Source organism: Heterodontus francisci, chromosome 23 (assembly GCF_036365525.1).
Source record: "Heterodontus francisci isolate sHetFra1 chromosome 23, sHetFra1.hap1, whole genome shotgun sequence".
NCBI classification, from domain to species: domain Eukaryota; kingdom Metazoa; phylum Chordata; class Chondrichthyes; order Heterodontiformes; family Heterodontidae; genus Heterodontus; species Heterodontus francisci.
In genome coordinates, this window is record NC_090393.1 from 44,685,854 (window position 1) to 44,712,416 (window position 26,563).

General features: G+C 42.0%; 1 protein-coding gene across 2 annotated transcripts in view; it reads right to left on the bottom strand.

The window, feature by feature from the left end:
• taok3a (TAO kinase 3a) overlaps positions 1 to 26,563 on the bottom strand; it is a 184,487-nt gene that overhangs the window by 25,074 nt on the left and 132,850 nt on the right. For both annotated transcript variants that reach the window (XM_068055185.1, XM_068055184.1), the window contains 3 exons: positions 21,757 to 21,885; positions 21,219 to 21,422; positions 8,986 to 9,225 (listed from right to left, as the gene is read on the bottom strand). In XM_068055185.1, the coding sequence (XP_067911286.1) occupies positions 8,986 to 9,225; positions 21,219 to 21,422; positions 21,757 to 21,885 (573 nt within the window). The remainder of the gene's footprint in view (positions 1 to 8,985; positions 9,226 to 21,218; positions 21,423 to 21,756; positions 21,886 to 26,563) is intronic.

The following is a 26,563-nucleotide window of genomic DNA, read 5'->3' on the forward strand; positions in this document are numbered from 1 at the left end:
GGCAGGGTGAGAAGGGGAGAATGTGAGTACTCCTATTTTCATGTGTGAAGGTTGTGATTCTCAGTTATCCACACCCGGTCACGTTGAGGCAGGCAGCACACAAACTTCATACTGCCCCACTTCAATGATTTCAGCGTGCAGTGAAGGAGGTGCTGTTGGCCGGCTGCACGCTCAATAGGGAACCAAGAACCGTACGTGGCTAGCACATGTTTCAGCTGCACATCTTAAAGGTAGTCTGCCCCTCTTAAAGGGGAGTCAAACTCAATAAACAGAAGCTGCTGCAGACTGACAATAGAGGAATTGGCTACAAGCAGCACAGAAAATAGAGCACCAGGCAAGGGAGAGGGCTCCTAGGTTTTCTGACGCAGCGCTGGAGGCATTAGTACAGGAGGCGGAAAGGAAGAGATAAGCAATCTTTCTGCCGGGGTCGAGGAGGTCCTTAAAGCATACTGAGAAGAAAATCAGAGAGGATGGCAGGATGGTTAATTCTCACAGTCTGGCCCCAAGGATCTGGTTGCAATGCTGCAAGAAGTTCAACTACCTCACACAGGTGGTTAACATCAGTGAATGCATCTTCAAAGGACAACTCTGACCCATCACACCAACAACCCCTCCGCTGATTAATGCACATTCCCATCACCCACCATAAGCGATGAGGGCTCAGGCCTAACATTCAGATACTCCAACTCAACCTCACACACTTTCCAATGCTGCCAGCCTCACAATGGCCTCTCGCTGCTTTCACATACCTCCAGCTATTCATCCAAGAGGGTTTTAAAAGATGGCCTACATCCGAGAGTTTTAAGAGATAGTGAATGTATGGCTTTGATCTTCCAGAAGTCCCCAGATTCTAAAATGGGCCCTGCAAGTTGGAATGTAGCAAAAGTAACTCCTCTGTTCAAAAAAGGAGGGCGGGTAAACAAACAGGGAACAATAGGCCAGTTAGTCTGACATCAGCAGTAGGGAAAATGCTAGCATCTATTAAGGTAAAAGGGCACTGGAGAATCAGAATACGACTAGGCAAAATCAAAATGGTTTTATGAAAAGGAAATAGTGTTGACAAATCTATGAGTCTTCCGAGGCTGTAACTAGAAGGGTAGATAAAGAGGAACCAGTGGATTTCCAGAAGGCATTCAATTGTGCCACAAATAGGCCCTTAAACAAAATTAGGCCTTATGGGGGTAATAATAGCACTTACTGATGACTGGTTAACGAACAGAAAACAGATTAATAACCGGATCAGTTTCGGGAGAGCAAGATATGGAGTGCAACAAGGATCAGTGCTTGGGCCTCAGCTATTTACAATCTATAGCAATGACTTTGATGAGGGGCCAGAGCGTAACATATCCACGGTTTTCTCACAATACAAAGCTAGATGGGAAAGTAAGCCATGAGGACATAAAGAGGTTACAAAGGTAAACAGACCAGTAAAGTGACTGGGCAACAAGGTGGCAGATGGAGTATAAGGTGGGGAAGTGGGAGGTGATCCATTTTTGTAGGAAGAATGGCAAAGCATAATATTTTTATAAAGGGCAGAGACTAGTAAATGTTGGAATTTAGGTGTCCTTGCACACGAATGACTAAGTTCACATGTAGGTACAACAAGCAATTCAGAAGGCAAATGGTATGTTAGTCTTTATTACAAGGTAGTTGGGGTATAAGAGCAAGGAAGTATCCTGGAATTCACAGAATCGTCACAGTGCAGAAGGTGGTCATTCGGCCCATTGTGTCCGCACTGGCTCTCTGAAAGAGTAACTCTTTCAGTTCCATTCCCCTGCCTTCGCCCCATAACCCTGTACATTCTTGCTTTTCATATAATTGTCTAATTCCCTTCTGAATGTTTCAATTGAACCTGCCTCACCATGTTCTCAGGCAGCGCATTCCAGACCTTAACCACTCGCTGCATGGAAAAGTTTTCCCTCGTGTCACTTTTGCTTCTTTTACCAAATACTTTAAATCTGTGCCCTCTCGTTCTCGATCCTTTCATGAGTGGGAACAGTTTCTATCTATCTACTCTCTCCAGACCCCTCATGATTTTGAATACCTCTATCATATCACCTCTCAGCCTTCTTTTCTCCAAGGAAAACAATCCTAACTTCTCCAATCTATCTTCATAACTGAAATTCCTCATCCCTGGAATCATTCTCGTGAATCTTTTCTGTACTCTCACCAATGCCCTCACGTCAGTCCTCAAGTGCAGCACCCAGAATTAGACACAATACTCCAGCTGAGGCCTAACTAGCGTCTTATACAAGTTCAACATAACTTCCTTGCTCTTGTACTCTATGCCCCTATTAATAAAGCCCAGGATACTGTATGCTTTATTAACCACTCTCTCAACCTGACCTGCCACCTTCAATGACTTAGGCACATTTACACCTCAGTCCCTCTTTTCCTGTACCCACTTTAGAATTGTACCCTTTATTCTATATTGTCTCTCCATGTTCTTCCCACCAAAATGAATCACTTCACAATTCTCTGCACTGAACTTTCTGCCACCTGTCAGCCCATTCCACCAACTTGTCTACGTCCTTTTGAAGTTCTACTCTATCCTCCTCACAGTTCACAATGCTTCCAAGTTTTGCATCATCTCCAAACTTTGAAATTGTACCCTGTACACCAAGGTCGAGGTCATTTATACATATCAGGAGAACCAAGGGTCTCAACACTGATCCATGGGAACTCCACTCCAAACCTACCTCCAGCCCAAAAGACATCCATTAACCACTACTCTGTTCCCTGTCACTCAGCCAATTTTGTATCCATGTTGCTACCGTCCCTTTAATTCCATGAACTACAAGTTTGCTCACAAGTCTGTTGTGTGGCACTGTATCAAACACCTTTTGAAATTTAAGCTAAAAGCAAAATACTGCGGATGCTGGAAATCTGAAACAAAAACAAGAAATGCTGGAATCACTCAGCAGGTCTGGCAGCATCTGTGGAAAGAGAAGCAGAGTTAACGTTTCAGGTCAGTGACCCTTCTTCGGAATCGGAATGACCCGAAACGTTAACTCTGCTTCTCTTTCCAAAGATGCTGCCAGACCTTCTGAGTGATTCCAGCACCTTTTGAAATTTCATGTGCACCACATCAACAGCATTGCCCTCATCAACCCTCTCTGTTACCTCTTCAAAGAACTCCAGGAGGTTAGTTAACATGACTTTCCCATAAGAAATCCATGCTGCCTTTCCTTAATTAACTCGCATTTGTCCATGTGACTATTGATTTTGTCCTGAATTATTTTTTCTAGACATTTTCCCACCACTGAAGTTAAACTGACTGGCCTGTAGTTGCTGGGCTTATCTTTACACCCTTTTTTGAACAAGGGTGTAACATTTGCAATTCTGCAGTCCTCTGGCACCAACCCCGAGTCTAAGGAAGACTGACAAATTAAGGCCAGTGCCTCTGCCAATTCCCACCCTCACTTCCCTCAGTATCCTTGGATGCATCTCATCTGGTCCTGTTGCCTAATCCACTTTAAGTACAGACAGCCTATCTAATACTTTCTCTATCAATTTTAAACCTGTCTAGTGTCTGACTTACCTCCTCTTTCAACATTATCAAGAAAGGTGATGCAACCCAGGCAAAGACAGATGCAAAGTATTCATTTAATACCTCAGCTATGCCCTCTGCCTTCATATGTAAATCCCCTTTCTGGTCCCTAATTGGCCCCATTCCTCCTTTTACCACCCTTTTACTATTTATATGCCTATGGAAAACTTTGGGATTTCCTTTAATGTTAGCTGCCAGTCTCTTTTCATGCTCTCTCTTTGCTTCTCTTATTTGCTTTTTCACTTCCCCTCACTGCCCTTTGCACTATTATCTCAGTCTATGTTTGGATAATTAAAGTCCTCCATTGGAACTACCCTATAAATTTTTTGCACCTGTGTAATTTCCTTGCAAATTTGTTCCTCCATGTCCTTCCCACTAGATGGTGGCCTATAAACAACACAGAGCAATGTAACTGCACCTTTTTTGTTCCTTAGCTCGATCCAAATTGATTCGGTCCTCGACCCCTCTGGGACATGCTTTTTCTCCTGCACTGCAATGTTCGCCTTAATCAATACCGCCACCCCGCCCCCTTTTTTCCCTTTATCATCTTTCCTGAACACCTTGTATCCAGGAATTAACACCCAGACCTGCCCTGCCCTTCTTTGAGCCAGGTCTCTGTTATAACCACACCATATTTCCAAATGGCATTCTGCGCTTTTATCTCACCAGTTTTATTAACCACACCCCGTGCATTCACATAATGCTCATTAACACTGATTCAGACTTGATTACTTTCTCCCTTACTCTGACCCCACCTAATGTACAATTCCCTACTCTTGTGCTAGCTATCTCCCCAGTATTCTGTGCACCTTGGCATTCCTCTTTAAAACTTGCTCCTGTTTCCCACACTCTTGACAAGTTACCAATTTTGCTACACTCCAATCTGAGCTCCCCCTCAGGTTCCCACCCCCCTGACAATTTAGTTTAATCCCCAACAGCACGAGCAAATCTCCCTGCGAGGATATTCATCGCAGTCCTGCTAAGATGCAACTGCCCATCTTGTACAGGTCCCACCTGCCCCAGAACCAGTCCCAATGTCTCAGAAATCTGATGCCCTCCCTCCTACACCAGTTCTCCAGCCACGTGTTCAATCGCTCAATTCTCCAATTGTTATGCTCACTTGCACGTGGGACTGGGAGTAATCCTGAGATTACTGCTTTTGAGGTCTTGCTTTTTAATCTTCTTCCTCGCTCCCTAAAATTTGCTTTCAGGACCTCATCCCCCTCCTTACCTACGTTATTGTCAATTGTACAGGGCTTCGGTGAGACCACACCTGGAGTACTGCATAGAGTTTCGGTCTCCTTACCTAAGGAAGGATATACTTGCCTTTGAGGGGTGCAACAAAGGTTCACTGGTTTGATTGCTGGGATGAGGAGAGATTGATCAGAATGGGCAATATTCTCTGGAGCTTTGAAGAATGAGAGGTGGTCTCATTGAAATATATTAGATTTTGAGAAGGCTCAACAAGGTAGATGTTATTTCTCCGAGTTGGGTTTCTAGAACTAGTGGTCATTGCGTCAAGGTAAGGAGTCAACAATTTGGGACTAAGATGAGGAGAAATTTCTTCACTTGAGGGTTGTGAATCTCTGGAATTCTCTACCGCAGAAGGCTGTAGATATTTAGCTGTTGAGTATATTCAAGACTGAGGTCAACTGATTTTTGGAAATGAAGGGAATCAAGGGATATGGAGATAGGATGGGAAAGTGGAATTTATGTAAAAATTCAATTGTAATCTTATTCAATGGCAGAGCAAGCTCGAGGGGCTGCTCCTTTTTCTTACCTTATGTTTTGCACCCTCTCCAAGACCTTGACATACTTGAGAGTTTGGTGCCCAGATTTTTTTAAAAAAAAAAAACAAAATTCTAGCCAAGGCCTAACCAGTGTTTTATAAAGGTTTGGCACCACTCCCTTGCTTTTCTACTCTATTTCTCGGTTTAGAAAAAAGCCAAGCAGTCCGTTTTTTTTTCAAAAACGGCCCTCTCAACTTGCTCTGCCAACTTCAAAGATTTGTGTACATACACCCAGGTCCCCCTGTTCCTCTATCCCCTTTATATTTGCACCATAAATGCAAGTATTCCTTATATTTGCACTATTTAGTTCATGCTGCCTCTCCTCACTCCCTAAATAAATCACTTCACACTTCTTTAGTTAAATTTCATCTGCCATGTGTCTGTCCATTTCACCAGTCTATGTCCTCCTGAAGTTTATTTTCCTCATGGTTTAGTGTATCTCCAAGTATTGTATCAACTGCAAACTTTGAAATTATGCCCTGTATACCCAGGTCATTACGATATAGCAAAAACAGCAGTGATCCTAATACTGACCCCTGGGGAAATCTCTAAGAAAATGGTCAAAAAGTTGTCTGAGGGTCCAAATAAACTAACCAGAGACAGCTCCACCATCAACTTTATTTGCAACATCTTAAAAAAAAAAAAATTTGATAAAGATCAGTATGAGGGGTCTAGTTTCAGTGTCATCTAACATGATCACTGCAAGTGCCCCCCTTATAGAAAGACACCACTAAAAACATTTCAAAAGGTCAGTTTCAACTGAAAGCATAAAACTAATTTACAATGTTCTCATCGTCCAGTTTACATCCTACAGTGCTCACTAGTCACAGAAGGCGAGTTCCAAAGACTCATGATCCTCACAGAAAAAAATTCTCATCTGTCTTAAATGGGCAACCCCTTTATTTTTAAATATTGACCCCTCGTTCTAGATTCTCCCACAAGAGGAAACATCCTTTCCACATCCACCTGTTCACACCCCTTAGGATCATATATATTTCAAATCAAGTTGCCTCTTACTCTTCTAAACTCCAGTGGCTACAAGCCTAGCCTGTCCAACCTTTCCTCACAAAACAACCTGCCCATTCCAGGTATCAGTCTGGTGAACCTTCTCTGAACTGCTTCCAATGTATTTACATCCTTCCTGAAATAAGACGACCAATACTGTATGCAGTACTCCAGATGTGATCTCACCAATACCCTGCATAACTGTAGCAAAGCCTCACTACTTTTGTATTCAATTCCCCTCGCAATAAACAATAACATTCTATTAGCTTTCCTAATTACTTGATGTAACTGCATACAAATCTTTTGCGATTCACGCACTAGGACACCCGGATCGCTCTGCAATCTCTCACTATTTAGATATGTTTCTTTATTCTTCCTGTCAAAATGGACAAGTTCACATTTTCCCACATTATACTCCATTTGCCATACTTTTGCCCACTCACTTAACCTATCTATGTCCCTTGGAGGCCGCCTATGTCTTCTTCACAACTTACTTTCCTACCTATCTTTGTGTCATCAGCAAAGTTAGCAACCATATCTTCGGTCCCTTCATCCAAGTCATCTATATAAATTGTAAAAAGTTGAGGCCCCAACACCAATCCCTGTGGCACACCACTCGTTACATCTCGTCAACCAGAAAATGACACATTTATGCCTACTGTTTCCCGTTAGCTAGCCAATATGTTACCCCCTACTCCATGAGCTTTTATTTTCTGCAATACCCTTTGATGTGGCACCTTATCAAATGCCTTTTGGGAATCTAAGTACAGTACATCCACCGGCTTCCCTTTATCCAGAACATATGCTACTTCTTCAAAGAACTCCAATAAATTGGCTAAACATGATTTCCCTTTCACAAAACAATGTTGAGTCTGCCTGATTACTTTGAATTTTTCTAAATGCCCTATAACGTTTTAATAATAACTTCTAACATTTTCCCTATGACAGATGTTAAGCTAACTGGCCAGTAGTTTCCTGTTTTCTTTCTCCCTCCCTTTTTGAATAAAGGATTTACATTGGCTATTTTCCAATCTAATGGAAAGTTCCCCGCATCTAGGGGATTTTGGAAAATTAAAACCAATGCGACTATCTCACCAGCCACTTCTTTTACGAACCTAGGATGAAGTCCATCAAAAGCCGGGGACTTGTCAGCCCGCAACTCTGACAATTTGCTCACTACCACTTCCCGAGTGGTTGTAATTTTCTTGAGCTCCTCTCTCCATTCCATTTCCCGATTTACAGCTATTTCTGGGATGTTACTTGCATCCTCTATAGTGAGGACCGATGCAAAATACCTGTTCAATTCATCTGCCATCTCCTTATTTTCCATTGTTACCACCCAGATTCACTTTCTATCGGACGAACGCTCACTTTGTTATCTCTTTTTTTTAAAGAGATACAGCACTGAAACGGGCCCTTCGTTTCACCGAGTCTGTGCCGACCATCAACCACCCACTTATACTAATCCTACCCTAATTCCATATTCCTACCACATCCCCACCTGTTCCTATATTTCCCTACCACCTACCTATACTAGGGGCAATTTATGATGGCCAATTAACCTATCACCCTGCAAGTCTTTGGCATGTGGGAGGAAACCGGAGCACCCGGAGTAAACCCACGCAGACACAGGGAGAACTTGCAAACTCCACACAGGCAGTATCCAGATTTGAACCCGGGTCGCTGGAGCTGTGAGGCTGCGGTGCTAACCACTGCGCCACTGTGCCGCCCTTCTTTAATTATCTATAGAAACTACATATGAATATACGAATTAGGAGTAGGAGCAGGCCACTCTGCCCCTCGAGCCTGCTCCGCCATTGAACAAGATCATGGCTGATCTGATTGTAACCTCAACAGAAACTCTATTTTTATATTTCAAATTTAGATGGTTTGTTAGGCAGGAACTTCCCCTTCCAAACTAATCTAGACTGCTTCTCATTAGGTTGTCATATAGATACTCTCCCATCCTGTCCCTTAGAATGGGATCCATCATTTTAAATGATTTTGGCGTTTGTCTGGGTCAGATTGGCATCCTTTTGACAAACATACTATGCATGTTTCCAAATCTGCAAAATCTCACTGGTGCCCACTGATTTCTTCATAATGCTAGGAAACTTCCTAAAAATCTCTCGCCCATCCTCTCCTTTTGGAGTCGAGGATATGAATCGTGAACCCAGAAGCTCAGTTAGTTTTCAATCTATCGATCCATTAAGTTCCTCACTGCTGCAATAATTTCAAAATCTTCAAGGATACTTGATGTATGAAATCTATACCAAACCGTACACAATTCCATCAAATCATTTAATGCTAAACTTATATTCAAATGGTAAATGCTGCCATGGGGTTTAAAATGAACACAGATTAGCACTGATTCTGCATAAAGATGGTCTGCATGAAGAATTACGAGTTATGTGTGTCATTTTTCTTTCAACCTCATTCAGCACTGACAGACAAAGCAACAGAACTGTGCAAGTGGGAGTTTGCAAACTTTTTTGTTGGTGACACGGTCATATTCCAGTCACATAAGAGAACACTGGTTGTAAAGTATAGAAACAGGGCAGAACCACTGATTCGATTGGTCTAATGAAGACCTTTCAGATATTTCATTCCATGAATAGTACAAAAAGTCCCATTGCATACCTTTAGGCTCTTTGGCTGTTGTCTGAGTTCCAGGACATGTTTTCTGTGTAGTTCACGCTCTCGGCGGGTATTATATTCAGTTTGATTCTCCAGCTCAGTTTGATGCTGTAAGCGTATTAGATCAATCCTAAGTCTTTGCAACATGTTAAGTTGTCGGAACTCCAGTTCTTGCGTGGACTCATCATGACGAATTAACATAGCATGTTCCATCTCCTTTTGAGTTTGCTTCTTATTCACTTCCTATTAGACAGACACCCATATTAAATGTTTATATTATGCATGCATTAAAAGTAACTCAATAAATTCAGCAGCTGAGCTACGTTCTTAAATTGGGCACTTTTCAGTCTACTATTTTTATTACAAAGAAATCTGATAAATAATGGGCCTAATTTTATATTTATCAGCCCAATAAGTATATTTGCTTTATACTTACAATTTAAATACACTGAACTACGGTGTAATCCAACTAGTGCACTAAAGCATTTGCTTTTGCAAGGAAGAAACAGCAGTCAGTCCAGAAACTTCAAAAATTCTAAAAACTCCAAAAATTCCCCAGGTAAGTTTGCTTCTCTTCTTCTTTCAGCAGATCAAATGGAGGAAAAAAATCTTGAGTTTAAAAAATTCTTAAAGATTGAACAAATTAGTTAACAAAAAATCTTGCAAAACTGGGCGTGTATTCAATTTTACAAAAGGAGTGGACCAACAACAAATGAGGCCACCAATAACCAACTGATGAAGCCATCAACTAGAGAGGGGAAAAAAATCTCTGGAAGGTACAAAATGTATGATGGGTGGTTTGTGTGGGGAACTCTGAACAGGATATTTCGTCTTTTAAAATTGTACTAACAGAGACCCGCAAAACATTTGCAGTCAAATTAGTATCTTCATTGCAACAGTACTTCTAAATACAAGATTTCTAGTTATTTTTTCACCAAAGACTTTAACAGAATCAAAACTTCACAATCTGGAAAAGTTACATAAAGCTGTCCATGTGTAAAAACAGGCATGCAAATACAAATTTTGTCAAGAGTCTGGTCTTGAGACTTGTTTATAATCATAGAATATGAAAGTTAAATTGGGAACTGTTTTCTCCCGCGTTGAAAAGGCAGGTTTACATCTGATGGGCTCAATTTGAAGAATCAACACTATTTCCTTGAAATCTGCCAGTTATAATTTCAGCATCCATCATTGAAGAAAACAGCTTCCTAACTACCAATCATGTTCCATGACAAAGTCCTCATTAAGGATTCACATTTTATAGCAACATTATAACTGCTCCTTCCTTGAGTCTAAGTATGTGTGGTGCCATGCCCATTGGAGTTAGACTGTTGAAACTCTGGATTGTTATCTTCAATTGTCAATCAACGCCAATGTATTCTTTTAATTCACCTGACAACTTTTCTAAAACTTGCTCATTCAAATTGTTACAACGATGTGTTTTGATGAATGATAATTTTCTTTGGTCCACTGACTGGAGGTCAGACTAGATTTTTCTGAAGAAATCTAAAAAACACATTTAAAAAGGATGATTGCTGGCAGCTTAAGATGATCACCTACTTTGCAACACTGTATCCTACATTGTAAAGGATTGTGAAGAGGGAGACGAAATAGCTGTATTTCCCAGCAAGAACCAAGACCCATGAAGTCTAAAGGAACAACCTGCTCTTTCATCAAGCAGAGAAATACCGCTAACTGCTTTGTTTGAATCACTAAATGACTGTCATGTGACAAACCCCTTCCCATCTGTGGCTTTAAGCTGATGTTTTCTCTGCAGCCGACGAGAAGTAACTGGACTCTGACATGCACAGACCCCAAGTGGGGGACCCCTCTCTCTCTCCATTCCAGCTTGAAAGCTTTCAAATCCTGCTTGTTGACTGACCATCTTTGCATACTCCGGCTACAATCACAAACCCCGTTGCAGGAAATCAGCTGCATTGCCAACTCCAAGAGACCCACTGAACCAGTCATCTACCTCTTCAAATTAAAAGTCAGCTAGAAGCCAGCTGAATCACCAAATGCCACCTTTTTTAAAGGACTCTAACTTAACCAATCTACCTTTCCCCACTCTAATCTATTTGTGCACAAACCTCTAGTGTGTGCGAGTGAAAGTTGGTGCGTAGTTTATTATTTTTTTATTAGTTCGGTTTAGGTACAATAAAGTTAACCTCTTTGTTAACTCAAGAAAACCTGCCTGATTACTTACTTGCTATGATCATAACAAGAACCAAACACCTACTGAACTGGCCAGTACATCCACTTTAAGAACGAAACCTGTTGTGGTCAAACAAGGAGAGGGAAAAGAGGGAAGCCCTTCAACCTCTCTTCACTTGACTGTAACAGATATTTGGTGGCTCACGTCTGGGATCAAACCCAAAGACAAATGGGAAATTGGATGCAGGAAACTAAATTGATCCCTAGCAATAATTTTAAAACTTCAGTACAGTTTTTCTTGTGGTTTTTAGTGCTGGAGTACTAAAATGTCCACATTTGAGGCCAGTACCTTCCTAGAACAGAGTGAAGTAACTCGGGCCAGGTTAAAAGCCCCATCTGTTGAAGGGTTGAGGAATGTAGCTGGGCAGTTAGAGATTATTATCTGTCCAAAAGCTAGGAAGCCTGAAATTCTAAAACTTGTGGCAAAGCATTTTACATTCGACACCGACGAATCGGAGACAGGCATAGAATCTGAAACAGACAAAGTAACATTAGCTAAGATACAGATAGAACAGAGATTAGAATTAGAATTCCAGGAAAGGGAGAAAGAAAGATTTCCAGGAATGGAACGGAGAGACAGAGAATTCGAGTTAAGGCAGCTCGAACTGAATAGGGGAAGACCCAATGTATCCAGTCAAAGCACCGCTAGAGAGGGAGTTACCCCTAGCTCCGGACCGGGTGCTGAGTTCTTAAAAGTTCTCCCAGTTGATACCAAAGTTCAATGAGGTTGATGTGGAAGTATTTTGCATGTTTTGAAAAGCTTGCAAAACAGTTGGAGTGGCCTGCACAGAGCTGTTATTGCAAAGCAAACGAACAGGAAAAGACCATGAGGTTTATTCACTGTTACCTGATGAGAGTTCATCCAATTATCAGATGACCAAAAATGCTATCCTGAGTGCATACGAGCTAGTACAGGAGGCATAACACCAAAAATTCCGAACCCTCTGAAAGCAGCCTGAACAAACGTACATAGAGTTTGAAAGGGTTAAGCAAATCACTTTCGACCAATGGATATAGGCGCTTAAGGTAGAGTCCACTTACAAAAACCTGAAAGATGTGGTCCTCCTCGAGGATTTCAAAAAACTTGTTTCCCCTTTCTGTAAGAAACCAGGTGGAGGAACAAAAGGTTCCAAGAGCCAGGCAGGCAGCAATCTGGCTGATTATACACTTATTCACAAGCCCTTGCCCCAAGAGAAACCCCTCCCCAGTCACCTCCAAAAAGCTGAAAAGGATAGAAGGTGAGAGGGTAATAGGAGGATGAACATCCATGAACGAGAAGAGAGAGCTGCAAACAAAGGGGGCCATCCTCAGAACAAAAAGGAAGGAGCTGAGAACAGGAGTGACTTCCAAAAGCCTGTATGTTTCCATTGTAAGTTGACATCTCACCTTCGAGCTCACTAATGGAAGTTATAGGGAAAACCCATAGGTTTAGTCAGGAAACACCAGACCAGTGCAGAAAAAGGGGCCCTGATGGAAAGCACAGCAGACCAGGCTGTGGCTTTAACTGCAGCAGTAAAACCCAGTAATCCTACTGCTGAGTGTGCAAGAAAACTTAAAATCCCTGAGAGTTACCAGAATTTTGTGTCCAGAGGAAAAGTGACCCCATAACCCTCGAGTGAGGCGAGTAAGCCCATTGTCACACGTAGGGACACAGGGGTAACCCAATCCCTTCTTCTGGGCAAAGGCATGACCTTTTCCCCCAGAGTGCCAGTAAATGGTATCGGAGGAAAGTATATGCCCATACCTTTATACCAGGTGCACCTTGAGTGCGACCTTATTTCAGGACCAGTATCTGTGAAGATTGTCCCTATTATACCTGTGGACGGGGTCGACCTGCACCTGGGTAATGATCTGGTGGGGGCGAAGGTGGCAGCTTCCTCAGTGGTTGGAGAGAGACCGAAAGAGGTCAGGGAGACAGAGCAGTTACAGGAAAAGGTCCCTGGCATTTTTCCTGACCGTGTGGTGACCCGGCCCATGGCATTTTTCCTGACCGTGTGGTGACCCGGCCCATGGCCAAACAAGCTCCGCCACAGAAGGCTGAACTGGCATTGCAGACGGATGACCCTACTGTCTGGTTATCTGAAACTTTCTTTGGGAAGTTAGAGGACCCAGAGGATGGGTTAAACAGGTCTTTCTTGGTCGAGGCTCAGCAAGGAGAAGTAGAGAGAGTTCCAGAGTGCTCCTATTTAAAGGATGAGGTGATGAGGAAGTGCAGACCTCCTCACAGACCTTCAGACTAAGAGTGGACAGTGATGCTGCCGAGGTACTGCAGGAAAATATTGAGAATAGCCCACGAAATTCCAATGGCTGAACTTATCAGTATCAGAAAAACCCAAGCCCGCATAAGACAACATTTTCACTGGCCACAACTCCACAAGGATGTGGAGGAGTTCTGTAACAGTTGCCACATGTAAAAGCCTCAACTTGCAATAAAACCTGCACCCCTAATTCCCATATAGGCTTTTGGGGGACCGTTCAGCCAGGGTGCTGGTAGATTGTGTGGGATCCCTGCCTAAAACCAAAGGGGCTACCAGTATCTTCTCACCATTATGGATGTGGTTACCTGATTTCCAGAGGCTATCCATCTAAGAACAATCTGTGTCAAGCTGGCAGTTGAGGGGCTAACCGAATTCTTCACCTGACATGGGCTGCTTACTGAGATCCAGTTAGATCAGGGCACAAATTGTATGTCCAGTATTTTTCAAAAGGTCATGGGTAAACTGGGCATAATCCAGCTAAAGTCCTCAGCCTACCACCCACAGTCACAAGGGGCTTTGGAGCAGTACCACCAGACCCTAAGAACAATGATCAGGGCATACTGCTATGAGTACCCCCATGACTGGGACAGAGGACTGGGATTTCTTCCGTTTGCTACCAGAGACTCACCCAATGAGTCCACTGGCTTTATTCCCTTTGAATTAGTTTATGAACATGAGGTGAGAGGTCCTCTAAAACTAATCGAGGAGAGGTGCTTGGGATACAAGGACGAATCATCCCTGTTCAGACGACATCTCCATGTTCTGAGAATGCCTCACAAGAGCCTGTACGGTGGCTCAGGAACACCTAAAAACATCTCAGCCAACTATGAAAAGGGAGACGGATAAACATGCCAAAGCCAAAACATTTCAGTTTGGAGACCATATGTTAGTGCTATTACCAATACAAGTAGTGACAATATTGAAAATGCTGGTCCCTTTAATTAAACAGGACTCATTTCAGTGTTAGAGAGCAGCTGATGCTCATTATAGTTTTGCATTTAAGGACTGAGTTTTTGCCCAGTGGGAGTTGCCTCTGGAGAAAAAAAAGTTAGTCCAGAAAGGAAGAGTGGGAACTGATATTTGGACTGAACTATGAATTGACAATAAAACAGTTGTGGATCAGACACTGTCATCAGCTTCCTCATTTTGGTGAATGGATATCTGCCTATTTAACAGGGAGAACCATTTAAAGCCCAGATCAGTGGTCCATACAGAGTAGTAAAGAGAATTAGCCAGGTGAATTATATAATTGACACCCCAGATCCCAGGAAAAAGCAAAGGCTATGCCACATCAATATGTTACAACAGTATCACAGCCAGGAAGGGGACAGACAAGCACAGGTCCGTCAGGCAGTCAGGAAAAAGAGGGATGAAAGGGACAGCGAGGACGAGTTAGAGGGATGCCTGGACGATTCCCAAATCGAACCACCTACTGTCCGGTTAGCGAACACTGAAATTATAGGGAAATTAGACATCGTACTCACCTATTTAAATGCAGAACAGAGAGGAGACCTAACTAGGCTGCTCACAGCATTTAAAGGGATCTGCAGGGACAAACCCTACAGCATGTAGGAGAGTCTCCCTCCCATAAAATAAAATCCCTATCACCTAGATCCCAGGAAACTGACCCGGGTTTGGGAGGAAATTCAGACTGAAGACCTAGAAATTAAAGATTTAAACTCTGAAGGGAGGCACAGAAAAGCTCATAAGCCAAAGAAAAACCGTAAGCTCAAAAAAAGGTTTGCGGCAGATTTGGCAGGTGGTAATGGTGGTGGTGACTGCAAGTCAAGTATCCTAACTGATGAGGAATTGTGGGCCAGGCTGGACTAGTTGGAACAACAGGAAGAGATGCAGGATGAAATTGATAGGTGGTCTTAAGCTGCTAGGAAAAAAATCCAGCACTGGGTTAAGGTACAAAATGACAATGAAGCACTTCAAGGCAGGCTTTAAATTTTGCCTGATAAAGTGTCTTATGTTATGGTGTCACTTGGCCCACTTGCCTTTATGTCAGGACAGGTAATCAACACAAAGGAAGTCACTGTTTTACTAGGTGACAAATGGTTTGCAAAACGCTCTGCAAAGCAAGCTGTTGGCCTGATGCAGCACAGAAAAAAAAAAATGTACAAAAAGCACTGGATGATCTTCACAAAGTTATGAACTTTGAATCCACGGTTGAATTCACTGATATAGAGAAACCAGAAAAGGAAGATATTGTAGAAATACATGAGGATATTCAGTATATGCCGGAGCATAAGCTGATTGAGCCTAGTCAAAGCAGTTGGAGTTCCCCAGTTGTGCTCGTGCCCAATCCCACATGTAAAAACTAAACTAGAGTATGGCTTCGATAGTGAGACTGATGAGTGTGTGTACAGTTTTTAAAATTTGTGACTGGTGTTATGACCGAGGTGGGAGTAATGCACTGTCAATTCCGTCCCATTACTCCACAGGTCATAGCATATAATTAAAGTTTTCCCACGTATCGGAAATTTAGCCAAATTAAACACTTTATTAACCCCCCCAGAATAAAACATACCAACCAGGTATCTTTGAACAACAAACTAAATCTTAAACAATATTGAAATAAATCTATGTCTAAAGACCTTATAACTTCTTATTCCTCCTAATCTTCATGCAAACACATACTTTCAAAAATCAACTGGTTTTAAAAATCATGTTTAAAACTTAGAGCGGTTTCTTAGGAATAAATAAATAGCTGGGTTGTAGTCCTGGCGATTTGCGCTCCCGGTTTGGTGAGGTGTCCCAGAGTAGAATAGTCAGATGCTAAAGTCTCCAGGCAAATTCGACAAACACTCTAATGGATAGGCCTGCAAAACACATCGGTTGCAGCAGGCGTCACACGTTTCTTTCAACGAGTATAGCAACAGGTCTATCTGGATTTTAAAATTGTTAGTCTTTCAGTAGAAACTTTGCTGAGAATTCCGGAACGCCCAGAAACACAAAAAGGCAACAGAAAGTCACTCCTGAGGCAAAGACTTTTTAGAAATTGGAACTAAAAAGGAATTTGCTACCTCCAACAATACAAAGATTTCCTTTCCAGGGTTTTTCCCCTCTCCAGGCAAAACACAGCCTGTAGGCCAAAGTAGATTTTTCTGCTGAGACAACAATTTTTTCTGCAGAGGAGCAAGCTTCACTGGTCTCCAGATGAAACTGGTTCTAGCCAGTCTTTACACACAGTTAACTAATACAATACAGCATGTGACCTTCCCTCTCCTGCTGTTGCCTAGGAAACAGGCTTGCTGCTGGCACACACAGTGCGCAAAGATTCTAAAAGCCTATCTCTGCCTTAAAGGTACACAGCTCCCGTAGTGTTTAAACAGAGAAAAAAAAAAGACCCAGGAGGTTTAAAGGAACTACCTGCTGTTTCAGCAAGCAGAGAAATACCACTAACTGGTTTGTTTGAAGCACTGAGTGACTGTCATGTGTCAAGCCCCTCCCCATCTGTGGTTTTAAGCTTGCGTTTTCTCTGCAGCAAAGAAGAGGTGACATGTACAGACCCTAAGTGAGGGTCCCTCTCTCTCCATTCCAGCTTGAAAGCTTTCAAATTCTGCCTGTTGACTGACCACTTTTGCATGCTCCGGCTACAATCAAACACCGTTGGAGCAAATCATCTGCATTACCAACTCCAAGAGACCCACCGAACTAGTCATCTACCTCTTCAAACCAAAAGCCTCAGGACCACTGAATTCAGCTAGCCAAATCCCAAACCTCACAGACTGCATACCATTTTTTATGGACTCTAACTCAACCTATCTAACTTCCCCCACTCTGTAACCTATTTGTATGTGTGTGTGTGTGTGAAAGTTGGTATGTAGTTTATTATTTTTATTAGTTCAGTTTAGGTACAATAAAGTTAAACTCTTTCTTTGTTAATTCAAGAAAACCTATCCGATTGGTTCTTGTTACGATCAGAACAAGAACCAATCAAACACCGACTGAATTGGCCAGTACATCGACTTTAAGAATGAAACCTGTTGTGGTCAAACAAGGACAGGGAAAAGAAGAAAGCCCTCCTCACTTGACGGTAACAAAATCTAGTGAAACTTCATTTTTAGCACAAAGAATAGCTTCTAAATAATAAGTTGGAGCAAATAATCATCCCTGCTCAATTTAACCAAATCCACTTAATCAATTCCATCATCTCATCCACCCCTCCCATGCCATCCCCATCCTATAGCATTCCATCCTTCCCATGTCATCACTCTCAAGCCATCACATCCCTCCCATTAATCCCATCTCTCACGGAAACACTTTCTCCAGCCAGGGTAACTTTGTTGGGTTCCCTTTACTTTTCGTTGTTTTCCACCAACACAACACTCCCCACCCCGTCGCCAGCAACCTTTGGCAGTTGCATGTGTGTCATGTGCTTGTCCTTGGCACACCCTATATGCCTTCAGGTGCACCAGGCGCAGTGGCGCAGTGGTTAGCACCGCAGCCTCACAGCTCCAGTGACCCGGGTTCAATTCCGGGTACTGCCTGTGTGGAGTTTGCAAGTTCTCCCTGTGTCTGCGTGGGTTTCCTCCGGGTGCTCCGGTTTCTTCCCACATGCCAAAGACTTGCAGGTTGATAGGTAAATTGGCCATTAGCAATTGCCCCTAGTATAGGTAGGTGGTAGGGAAATATAGGGACAGGTGGGGATGTGGTAGGAATATGGAATTAGTGTAGGATTAGTATAAATGGGTGGTTGATGGTCGGCACAGACTCGGTGGGCCGAAGGGCCTGTTTCAGTGCTGTATCTCTAAAAAAAAAAAATCCCACCAGTCACGCCCCTTAAACTGACCAAAACAGTCCTGACTGACAAAAACTGAGTATTAGTATAGATTGAATGCTATTTACATGAACTACTGCACCTGATTGTTAAAGAATTAAAATATTGCAAACATTCACAATTAGTCATGAATTGATCTTAAGTATTATAAAAATCGTGCTCTCAAACAATGGACTACAAATAGAACTTTCAATTTACATTATATTGCACATTTCATCACTCACTCGTGAAGCTTAACACTTCATGAATTTAATTTGAATATCTGAGTACAGTCATAGTACAACCCAAGGTAAAGGCTTCTCTCATAATAGTACAAGTTCACCCATTAAACAATTATATTATAATAATTATTTAGTCAAAATAGTCAAGTAAAAGCACTTAGCAGTGCATCACACCTGAAATTCTAAACATGGCAAGTTCCAAATTTCAATTATGCAATCGAGACAAGTTACCCAGATTGCTCTCGAAACACATTCTAACAGACAAGAACAATGTAGCACTGGAAAGCATGTTACTCGCCCAATCTCTCAAATGCAGATTTTTGTATAGCCAAGTGAATCCCAAGAAGGGAAGAAAGATAGGATTAATAAAGTTGTCAAGTCTTTATGATGGCTTTATGTAAGTAACTTGCTTGCTTATTATTTCTCTTCTCTTCAGATTCAGCTACACCATACATCACACTTTTTTTTTTTGCTGTCTACCCATAACAAATGCAAGGAAAGGGGGCACTATAAGTCGTCAACTTTACTTGGCGAAATTAAGCAGGGGACCATGCAAAATTAAACTCAAAAGATGATATATTTATAATTATTTGTATAATTCTTTACTTCAATAGACTTTGCTCAGAAATTAGTTTGATTCTATGTTTCTCTCTGCAGTTCCAACTTTATCAAATTCCTTGTACTGTGTTTGCCATTAGATAAGAAATAGGAGGAGCAAGCCATTCGGCCCCTCTAGCCTACCCCACCAGTCAATAAGATCATGGCTGATATGCCCCAGACCTCAACTCCTCTTTCGTGCCAGCTCCTCATAGCCCTCAACCTCTCAGTATTTCAAAAATCTAACTCCTCTTTAAATACTTTATAGGAACATTGGAAGGTAGGAACAGGAGTAGGCCATTCAGCCCCTCGAGCCTGTCCCGCCGTTCAACGAGATCATGACTGATCTGCGGCCTAACTCCATATACCTGCCTTTGGCCCATATCCCTTAATAACTTTGCTTAACAAAAATCTATCTATCTCAGATTTAAAATTAACAACTGTTCTAGCTTCAACTGCTGTCTGTGGGAGAGAGTTCCAAACCTTTCACTGATCTAACCTTCACAACTCTCTGGGGTAGAGAATTCCAGAAATTCACTACCCTCTGAGAGAAGAAATTCCTTTGCATCTCAGTTTTAAGTAAGTGTCCCCTTAATCTGTAACTATGTCCCCTAGTGGAAACATCTTCTCAACATCTATCCTGCCAAGCCCCCTCAGAATCTTGTACATTTCTATAACATCAGCCCTCATTCTTCTAAACTCTAATGAATAAAGGCCTAATCTGTTTAGCCGTTCTTGATAAGTCAACCCCATCATCCCAGGAATCAGCCTAGTGAATCTCTTTTGAACTGCCTCCAATGCCAGTATATCCTTTCTTAAATACGGGGACCAAAACTGTTCACAGTACTCCAGGCGCAGCCTCACCAACACCCTGTACAGCTGTAACAAGACTTACCTATTTTTAAACTCCAACCCCCTAGCAATAAAAGGCCAAAATTCCATTTGCCTTCTTAATTACTTGTTGCACCTGCATGCTAACATTTTGTGTTTCATGTACAAGAACACCCAGATCCCTCTGTGCTGAAATTTTTTGGAGTCTTTCTCCATTTAAATAACAGTCTGCCTTTTGATCCTTCCTACCAAAGTGCATGACCTCACACTTTCCTACATTAAACTCCATCTGCCAAGTTTTTGCCCACTCACTCAACCTATCTATATCCCCTTGCAGACTCCTTATGTCCTCATCACAACATTCCCTGCCATCTATTTTTGTATCGTCAGCAAATTTGGATATATTACACTGTCCCCTCCACCAAGTCATTAATATAGATAGTAAATAATTAAGGCCCTAGGACTGATCCTTGGGCACTCCACTAGTTACGTCTTTCCAACTTGAAAAAGACTCATTAATCCCGACTCTATCTTCTGTGAGTTAACCAATCCTCAATCCATGCTAATACATTACCCCCAATACTGTGACCTCCTATCTTGGGCAATAATCTTTTATGCGGCACCTTATTGAATGCCTTCTGGAAATTCAAATACACTACATCTACCGATTCCCCTTTATCAACTCTGCTTGTTATATCCTCAAAGAACTCTAGCAAATTTGTCAAACATGATTTCCCTTTCACAAAACCATGTTGATTGCGTTAAGCTTTTCTAAATGTCCTGCTATTTCTTCCTTAATAATGGACTCTAGCATTTTCCCAACAACCAATGTTAGGCTGACTGGCCTATAGTTTCCTGCTTTTTGTCTCCCTCCCTTCTTGAACAGGGGGAATCACATTAGCAGTTTTCCAATCCGCTGGGACCCTCCCAGAATCCAGTGAATTCTGGAATATTTTGACCAATGCTTCTACTATCTCTGCAGCCACTTCCTTTAAAGTCCTTGGATGCAGGCCATCAGGTCCTGGCGACTTGTCTGCCTTTAGTCCCATTAGTTTGTCAAAAACTTTGTCAATCGTGATAGAGATTGTACAACACACTGAAAAAAATGAAACCTGCAGAGAACCGACTTAAAAAAATATACTTTCATTAAATTAGTATCTTCCTAACTTATTTTCAAACATGATTGATTTGAAGGCAGGACAGAGAATGAAAGATTTGTTACATGGTAATCACTTGCATCATGATTGATCCCTTGGCATCTTAAATTTTAGATGGCATCAAATGAGGAAGATTAATATAAAAAAAAATCTGGTTTTGTCAAAATTTTACCTCACGTAGATGCTCCTGCTCCAGATTGTGGCGTATCATCATCAACTTGCGCTTAAGCTCACGACAGTTTCGATCATACTGCAATCGTTGGCGGCCCAGAAGTTGGGATTCTTCTTCAGCCTGCGTGTGCTGTAGGTTTTCCTTATGCCTGGATAATCGCTCTTGTTTTTCCTTCTTCGGTGTACTGTGATCTTCATTCATCTCCTGTAAAAAGAAAATTCAAATACTTAAGTTAACCTTCTAAATCATTTCAGTTATGTTGTTGCTTTGCAGGATGACTGCTCCTGAATCAAAATTGTTCGATATCTTGCCTAAAAACATTTCATGTCCAGCATTTGCGCTCAGTGAACCAGAATCATTGGTTTATCATGAAAATGAATTGACTGTGATTGCTATTTGAATTTGGTGCCAGCGGGTAATGGGTCTCCAGACTTTGTGTCACCTCCCATCCAATATGCTACCAAAAAGCAGTTCTGTTACAATTTGAGTGACCAACTCTGACTACCCCCAAATACAGTCTCTCCTAGTTCATGCTTACCTCTTTAATCTTTTCCTTACAAAGTTTATACTGGCGTTTCTGATTTTCTAGGAAGGTGGTCAGTTCCTTTTTCTGTTGGGCTGCAATTTGCTGCTGGATTTTTTTCTCATCCTGTGCTGCTACTTTCATCTGAAAGGAACAAAATTAACATTTAGCCAGAGAATCAGCAGTGAAATCAAGAAAGCGAAGACTCATGCATCCACTCCAATGATAAATGTGGACTGATGCAGAAGAATTGTTCATTGTTTCTTTGCGCCCTGGAAAAATTATGATTTTTGGCTTACATAAACGCAAACAAGAATTCAAACTCGGACTCTGTCCAATTTGGGATCCACTCAGTTCAGCAGCAATGAGATATACAAAGAAACTAGGACACGATTTCTTCAAGATACCCTTGAACAAGACACTCTTGTTACATCATTGATTTAATGATTGTATACGGAGTCTGGGTATTCCCAGTTTTTTTTTTTAAGTAACAGGGCCTTAAATTTAAATTTTTAAATGCTAATTTGACTGGGAGGGGAGACGGAAGGTGCACACAGAGGACTGGGAGTGGCAAAGAGCATTAGAATAAAGACAGTAGTTCAGAAATAGGAGTGATCAGACAGGAGAAAATGCAAAGCAAACTAAGATGGGTTTAAAGTGCATATCTGTAAATGCCCAGGACGTGATAAATAAAATTGGTGAGCTGCAGGCAGAAGTAGCCACATGGAATTATGATATAGTAGTAATGAGAGAGACTGGGCTCAAACAAGGAGAGGAATGGGCACTTAATATTGCTGGATACAATATTCAGGAAAGATAGTGAAAGAGATGTACTTGAGGATTCAGAAAGGATTTATGTGGTTAAAATTGAAAAATAGAGCAGCTTTTACACTTCTGGGTGCACAGTGCAGGCCAAATAGAGGGAAGGAGATAGAGGAGCAAATCTAATGGCAAATTGGACAAACATGCACAAACTATAGAGTAGTGATAATGGGGGACTTCAATTATTCCAATATGGACTCGAAAAACAACCGTGTATAGGGTAAAGAGGGGGAACAATTCCTGAAATGTGTACGAGAAATTTCCTGATCAGTATGTTCACAGCCCAATGAAGAAGGAAGCAGTGTTGAATCTAGTTTTGGGGAAGGAAGTGGGAGAACATTGGGAAACAGTGATCACAATATTAGGTTTAGAATAGTTATGGAAAAGGACAAGGAAAAAAAAAATCAAATGTGAAAATATTCAATTGGAGAACAAATTTCAGTGAGTTGAAAAGGGATCAGGCCCAGGTGGATCAAAATCAAGGACTGGCAGGCAAAGAGTATAAATTAGCACTGGGCGGCCTTCAAAGAGGGACAGTCCGGGTATAGATCCTTATGAGGGGGGAAAGTAAGGGCATCTGAAGAGAGAAAGTTAATGAGTAGAACCTTGAAGGTGGTAATCTCTGGATTACTCAGTGCCACTTGCTAGTGAGAGTAGAAATAGGAGGATAGGGAGGATGGTGCAGGAGGGAGGATGTCAGATTCTTGGAACATCGGACCAGTTCTGGGGTAGAAGGCACCTATTCAAAAAAGGACAGGTTGCACCTCAACAGGGCTGGGATCAATCTGCTTGTGGGGAGGTTCATTCGCGTGGCTGGGGAGAGTTTAAACTAAATTGGCAGGGCAATGGGCACCAGCAAGTAGAAGTAGAAAAGAGGAATAAGGTGCATAATGTGTGTGTTGGACAGTAATTAGAGAATGGAGTAGTTCCACATTAAATAGCATCAGACTGAGAAGGGCTATGATGAATGCAAAGACATGATATAATGCATATATGTAAACGCGCAAAGTGTGGTGAATACGGGTGGTGAGCTACAAGCGCAAACAACAGTATGGGAATTTGATGTATTGGCAATAATGGAAACATGGCTTAAAAATGGTGAGAACTGGGCACATAATATACAAGGATATTATGTTCAGAAAAATGAAGGCGGCAAAAAAAAAGGTGGATGGCAATACTAATGAGGGAAGACATTGTAGTGTTGAAAAGAGGGGATGTCCTTGAGGGGGCAAGGACAGAATCTATTTGGTTAGGGTTGAGAAGCAAAAAGGGTATGATTACACTACTGGGGGTATTCGAAAGGTCTCCAAATAGATGGTGTCTGAGTGAGAGGGAGACTGAGTGACTGAGTGCACGCGAGAGAGAGCAAACCTGCAGGGAAATCACAGATGTTCAACAGTCAGAGTCATTTAGAGTCAGTCATTCACAGCATAGGAGGCGGCCACTCAGCCCGAGTTCACACCAGCTCTCCATGGAGCTATCCATTCAGTCCCACTGTCCCGCTTGATCCTCGTAGCCCTGCAAGTCTATTTCCTTCAAGTGGCAATCCAATTTCCTTTTGAAGTCACTGATTGTCTCCACTGCCACCACCCTTGTGGGCAGCGAATTCCAGATCATTACCACCCGCTACATAAAAAAAACTTATTCCTCATATTCCCCCTGCATCACTTGCCCAAAACCTTCAATCTGGGTCCCCTAATCCTTGTACCTTTAGTTAATGGGAACAGTTTTACCTTATCTAACTTTTCTTAGCCTGTCATGATGTTGTACACTTCCATTAAATCTCTCCTCAATCTCCTTTGCTCTAAGAACAAACCCAACTTTTCCAACCTCACCTTGTAACTGAAATCCCCCATCACTGAAACCATTCTGGTAAATCTCCTCTGCACCCTCTCAAAGATCCTCACATCCTTCCTGAAGTGTGGTGACCATAACTGAAAGCAATATTCCAGTTGAGGCCTAACCAGAGCTTTATAAAGGTTCAACATAATCACCCTGCCTTTGTACTCAATGCCTGTATTTAGAATCCTAAAATCCCATATGCTTTGCTAACCACTCTCTCAATATGTCCTGCCATCTTCAACGATCGATGCACATGCACCCCCAGGTCCCTCTGTTCCTGCATGCTCTTTAGAATTGTGCCATTAAGTATATATTGCCTCTCTCCATTCCTTTTGCCAAAATGCATCACCTCACACTTGTCTGTATTAAATTCCAACTGCCACTTGTCTGTCCATTCTGCTCGCCTACCTATGTCCTGTTGAATACGAAGAACTTTTTTTAAAAAAACACAGCGAGTGGTAGTGACCCAGAACTTGCTGCCCACAAGGGTGGAGGAGGAACTAGAGACAACCAATCATTTCAAAAGGAAACTGGATAAGTACTTGAAGGAAATAAAATTGCAGGGCTACAGGGATTGAACAGGTCAGTGGGACTGACTGGATTGCTCCGCAGAGAGCCAGCACGAACTTGATGGGCTGAATGGCCTCCTTCTATGCCTTAAATGACTGACATGAAACTACAGTTCCCTGGATGACTAGAGATCAAAATCAAACAGAAAAAGAAAGCTTACTATAAATGTCCAGTTCATAATTAAATGGAGGAGCAAGCTGAATGCTTAAAGTATAGGGAGAACTGAAAAAAAAGTAAGGGGGCAAAGTGAGTGAATGACAACAAATTAGCAGGTAACATAAAGGTTGTTAACACTCAAAAGTAGAAAAGTCACATGGTACAGATGGGATATATCCTAGGTTGCTGGGGGAGGTAAAGTGGAAATTGCAGAGGCTCTGACATAATCTTCCAATCCTCCTTGCACACGGCAGTAGCTCCAGATGTGGCAAATGTTACACCCGTTTAAAAAAGGGGAGGGGGACAAACCTAGTAATTAGAGGAAATTCAATCTAATGATGGTGGGGAAATTTTGAGAATCTGGGACAAAATTAATCACTTGGAAAAATATGGGGTAATAGAAACTTAGAAAATAGCAGCAAGAGTAAGCCATTCGGCCCTTCGACCCTGCTCCGCCATTCATTATGATCATGGCTGATTATTCAACTCAACAACCTGTTCCCGCTTTGCCCCCCATATCCTTTGATCTCTTTCACCCCAAGAGCTATATCTAACTCCTTCTTGAAAACATACAACGTTTTGGCCTCAAGTGCTTTCTGTGGTCGCGAATTCCACAGGTTCACCGCTCTCTGGGTGAAGAAATTTCTCATCTCAGTCTTGAAAGGTTGACCCCGTATCCTTTGACTATGACCCCTGGTTCTGGACTGCCCCATCGGGAAGATCCTTTCTGCATCTACCCTGTCAAGTCCTGTTAGAATTTTATAGGTTTCTATGAGATCCCCCCCTTACTCTTCTGAACTCCATAATTATAATAATAAATGAAAGCTGGCAAGAATTTGTTAAAGGAAAATCGTGTTTCGCTCAAATTAGCCAAACATGATTTGCCTTTAACAAATTCTTGCATGAGGGTAGTGAATGAATGACAACAAATGGTTTGATATTATGTATGTGGACTTTCAAAAAGCATTTGACAAAATACCACATAATAGACTTGTTAGCAAAATTGAAGCCCATAGGATTAGAGGGGCAGTGGCTGTATGGATACAAAATTGGATGAGAGAAAGCAGAGAGCAGTGGCGTACACTAGCTTTTCCTGACTGCAGGGAAGTGTGCAGTGGTGTCCCCTAACAGTGATGTTGGGCCCATGCCCTTTTTGATATTTATTAACGGTCTGAACTTTGGCATAAAGAGCATAAGTTCAAAGTCTGCAGATGACACACAACTCAGAAAAGGTCAACAATGAAGGCAGCAATAACAGGTTTCAGGAGGACATAGACTGGTGGACATAGAAGATGAAATTGAACGTAGAGATGTGTGAAGTGATGCACTTTGGTAGGAAGAATGAGCAGATGCAACATAAGCTATATGTTACATTTAAAGGGGGTACAAGAACAGCCCGTCTAAAAGCGAAGACCAAAGTACGGAAAGTCCT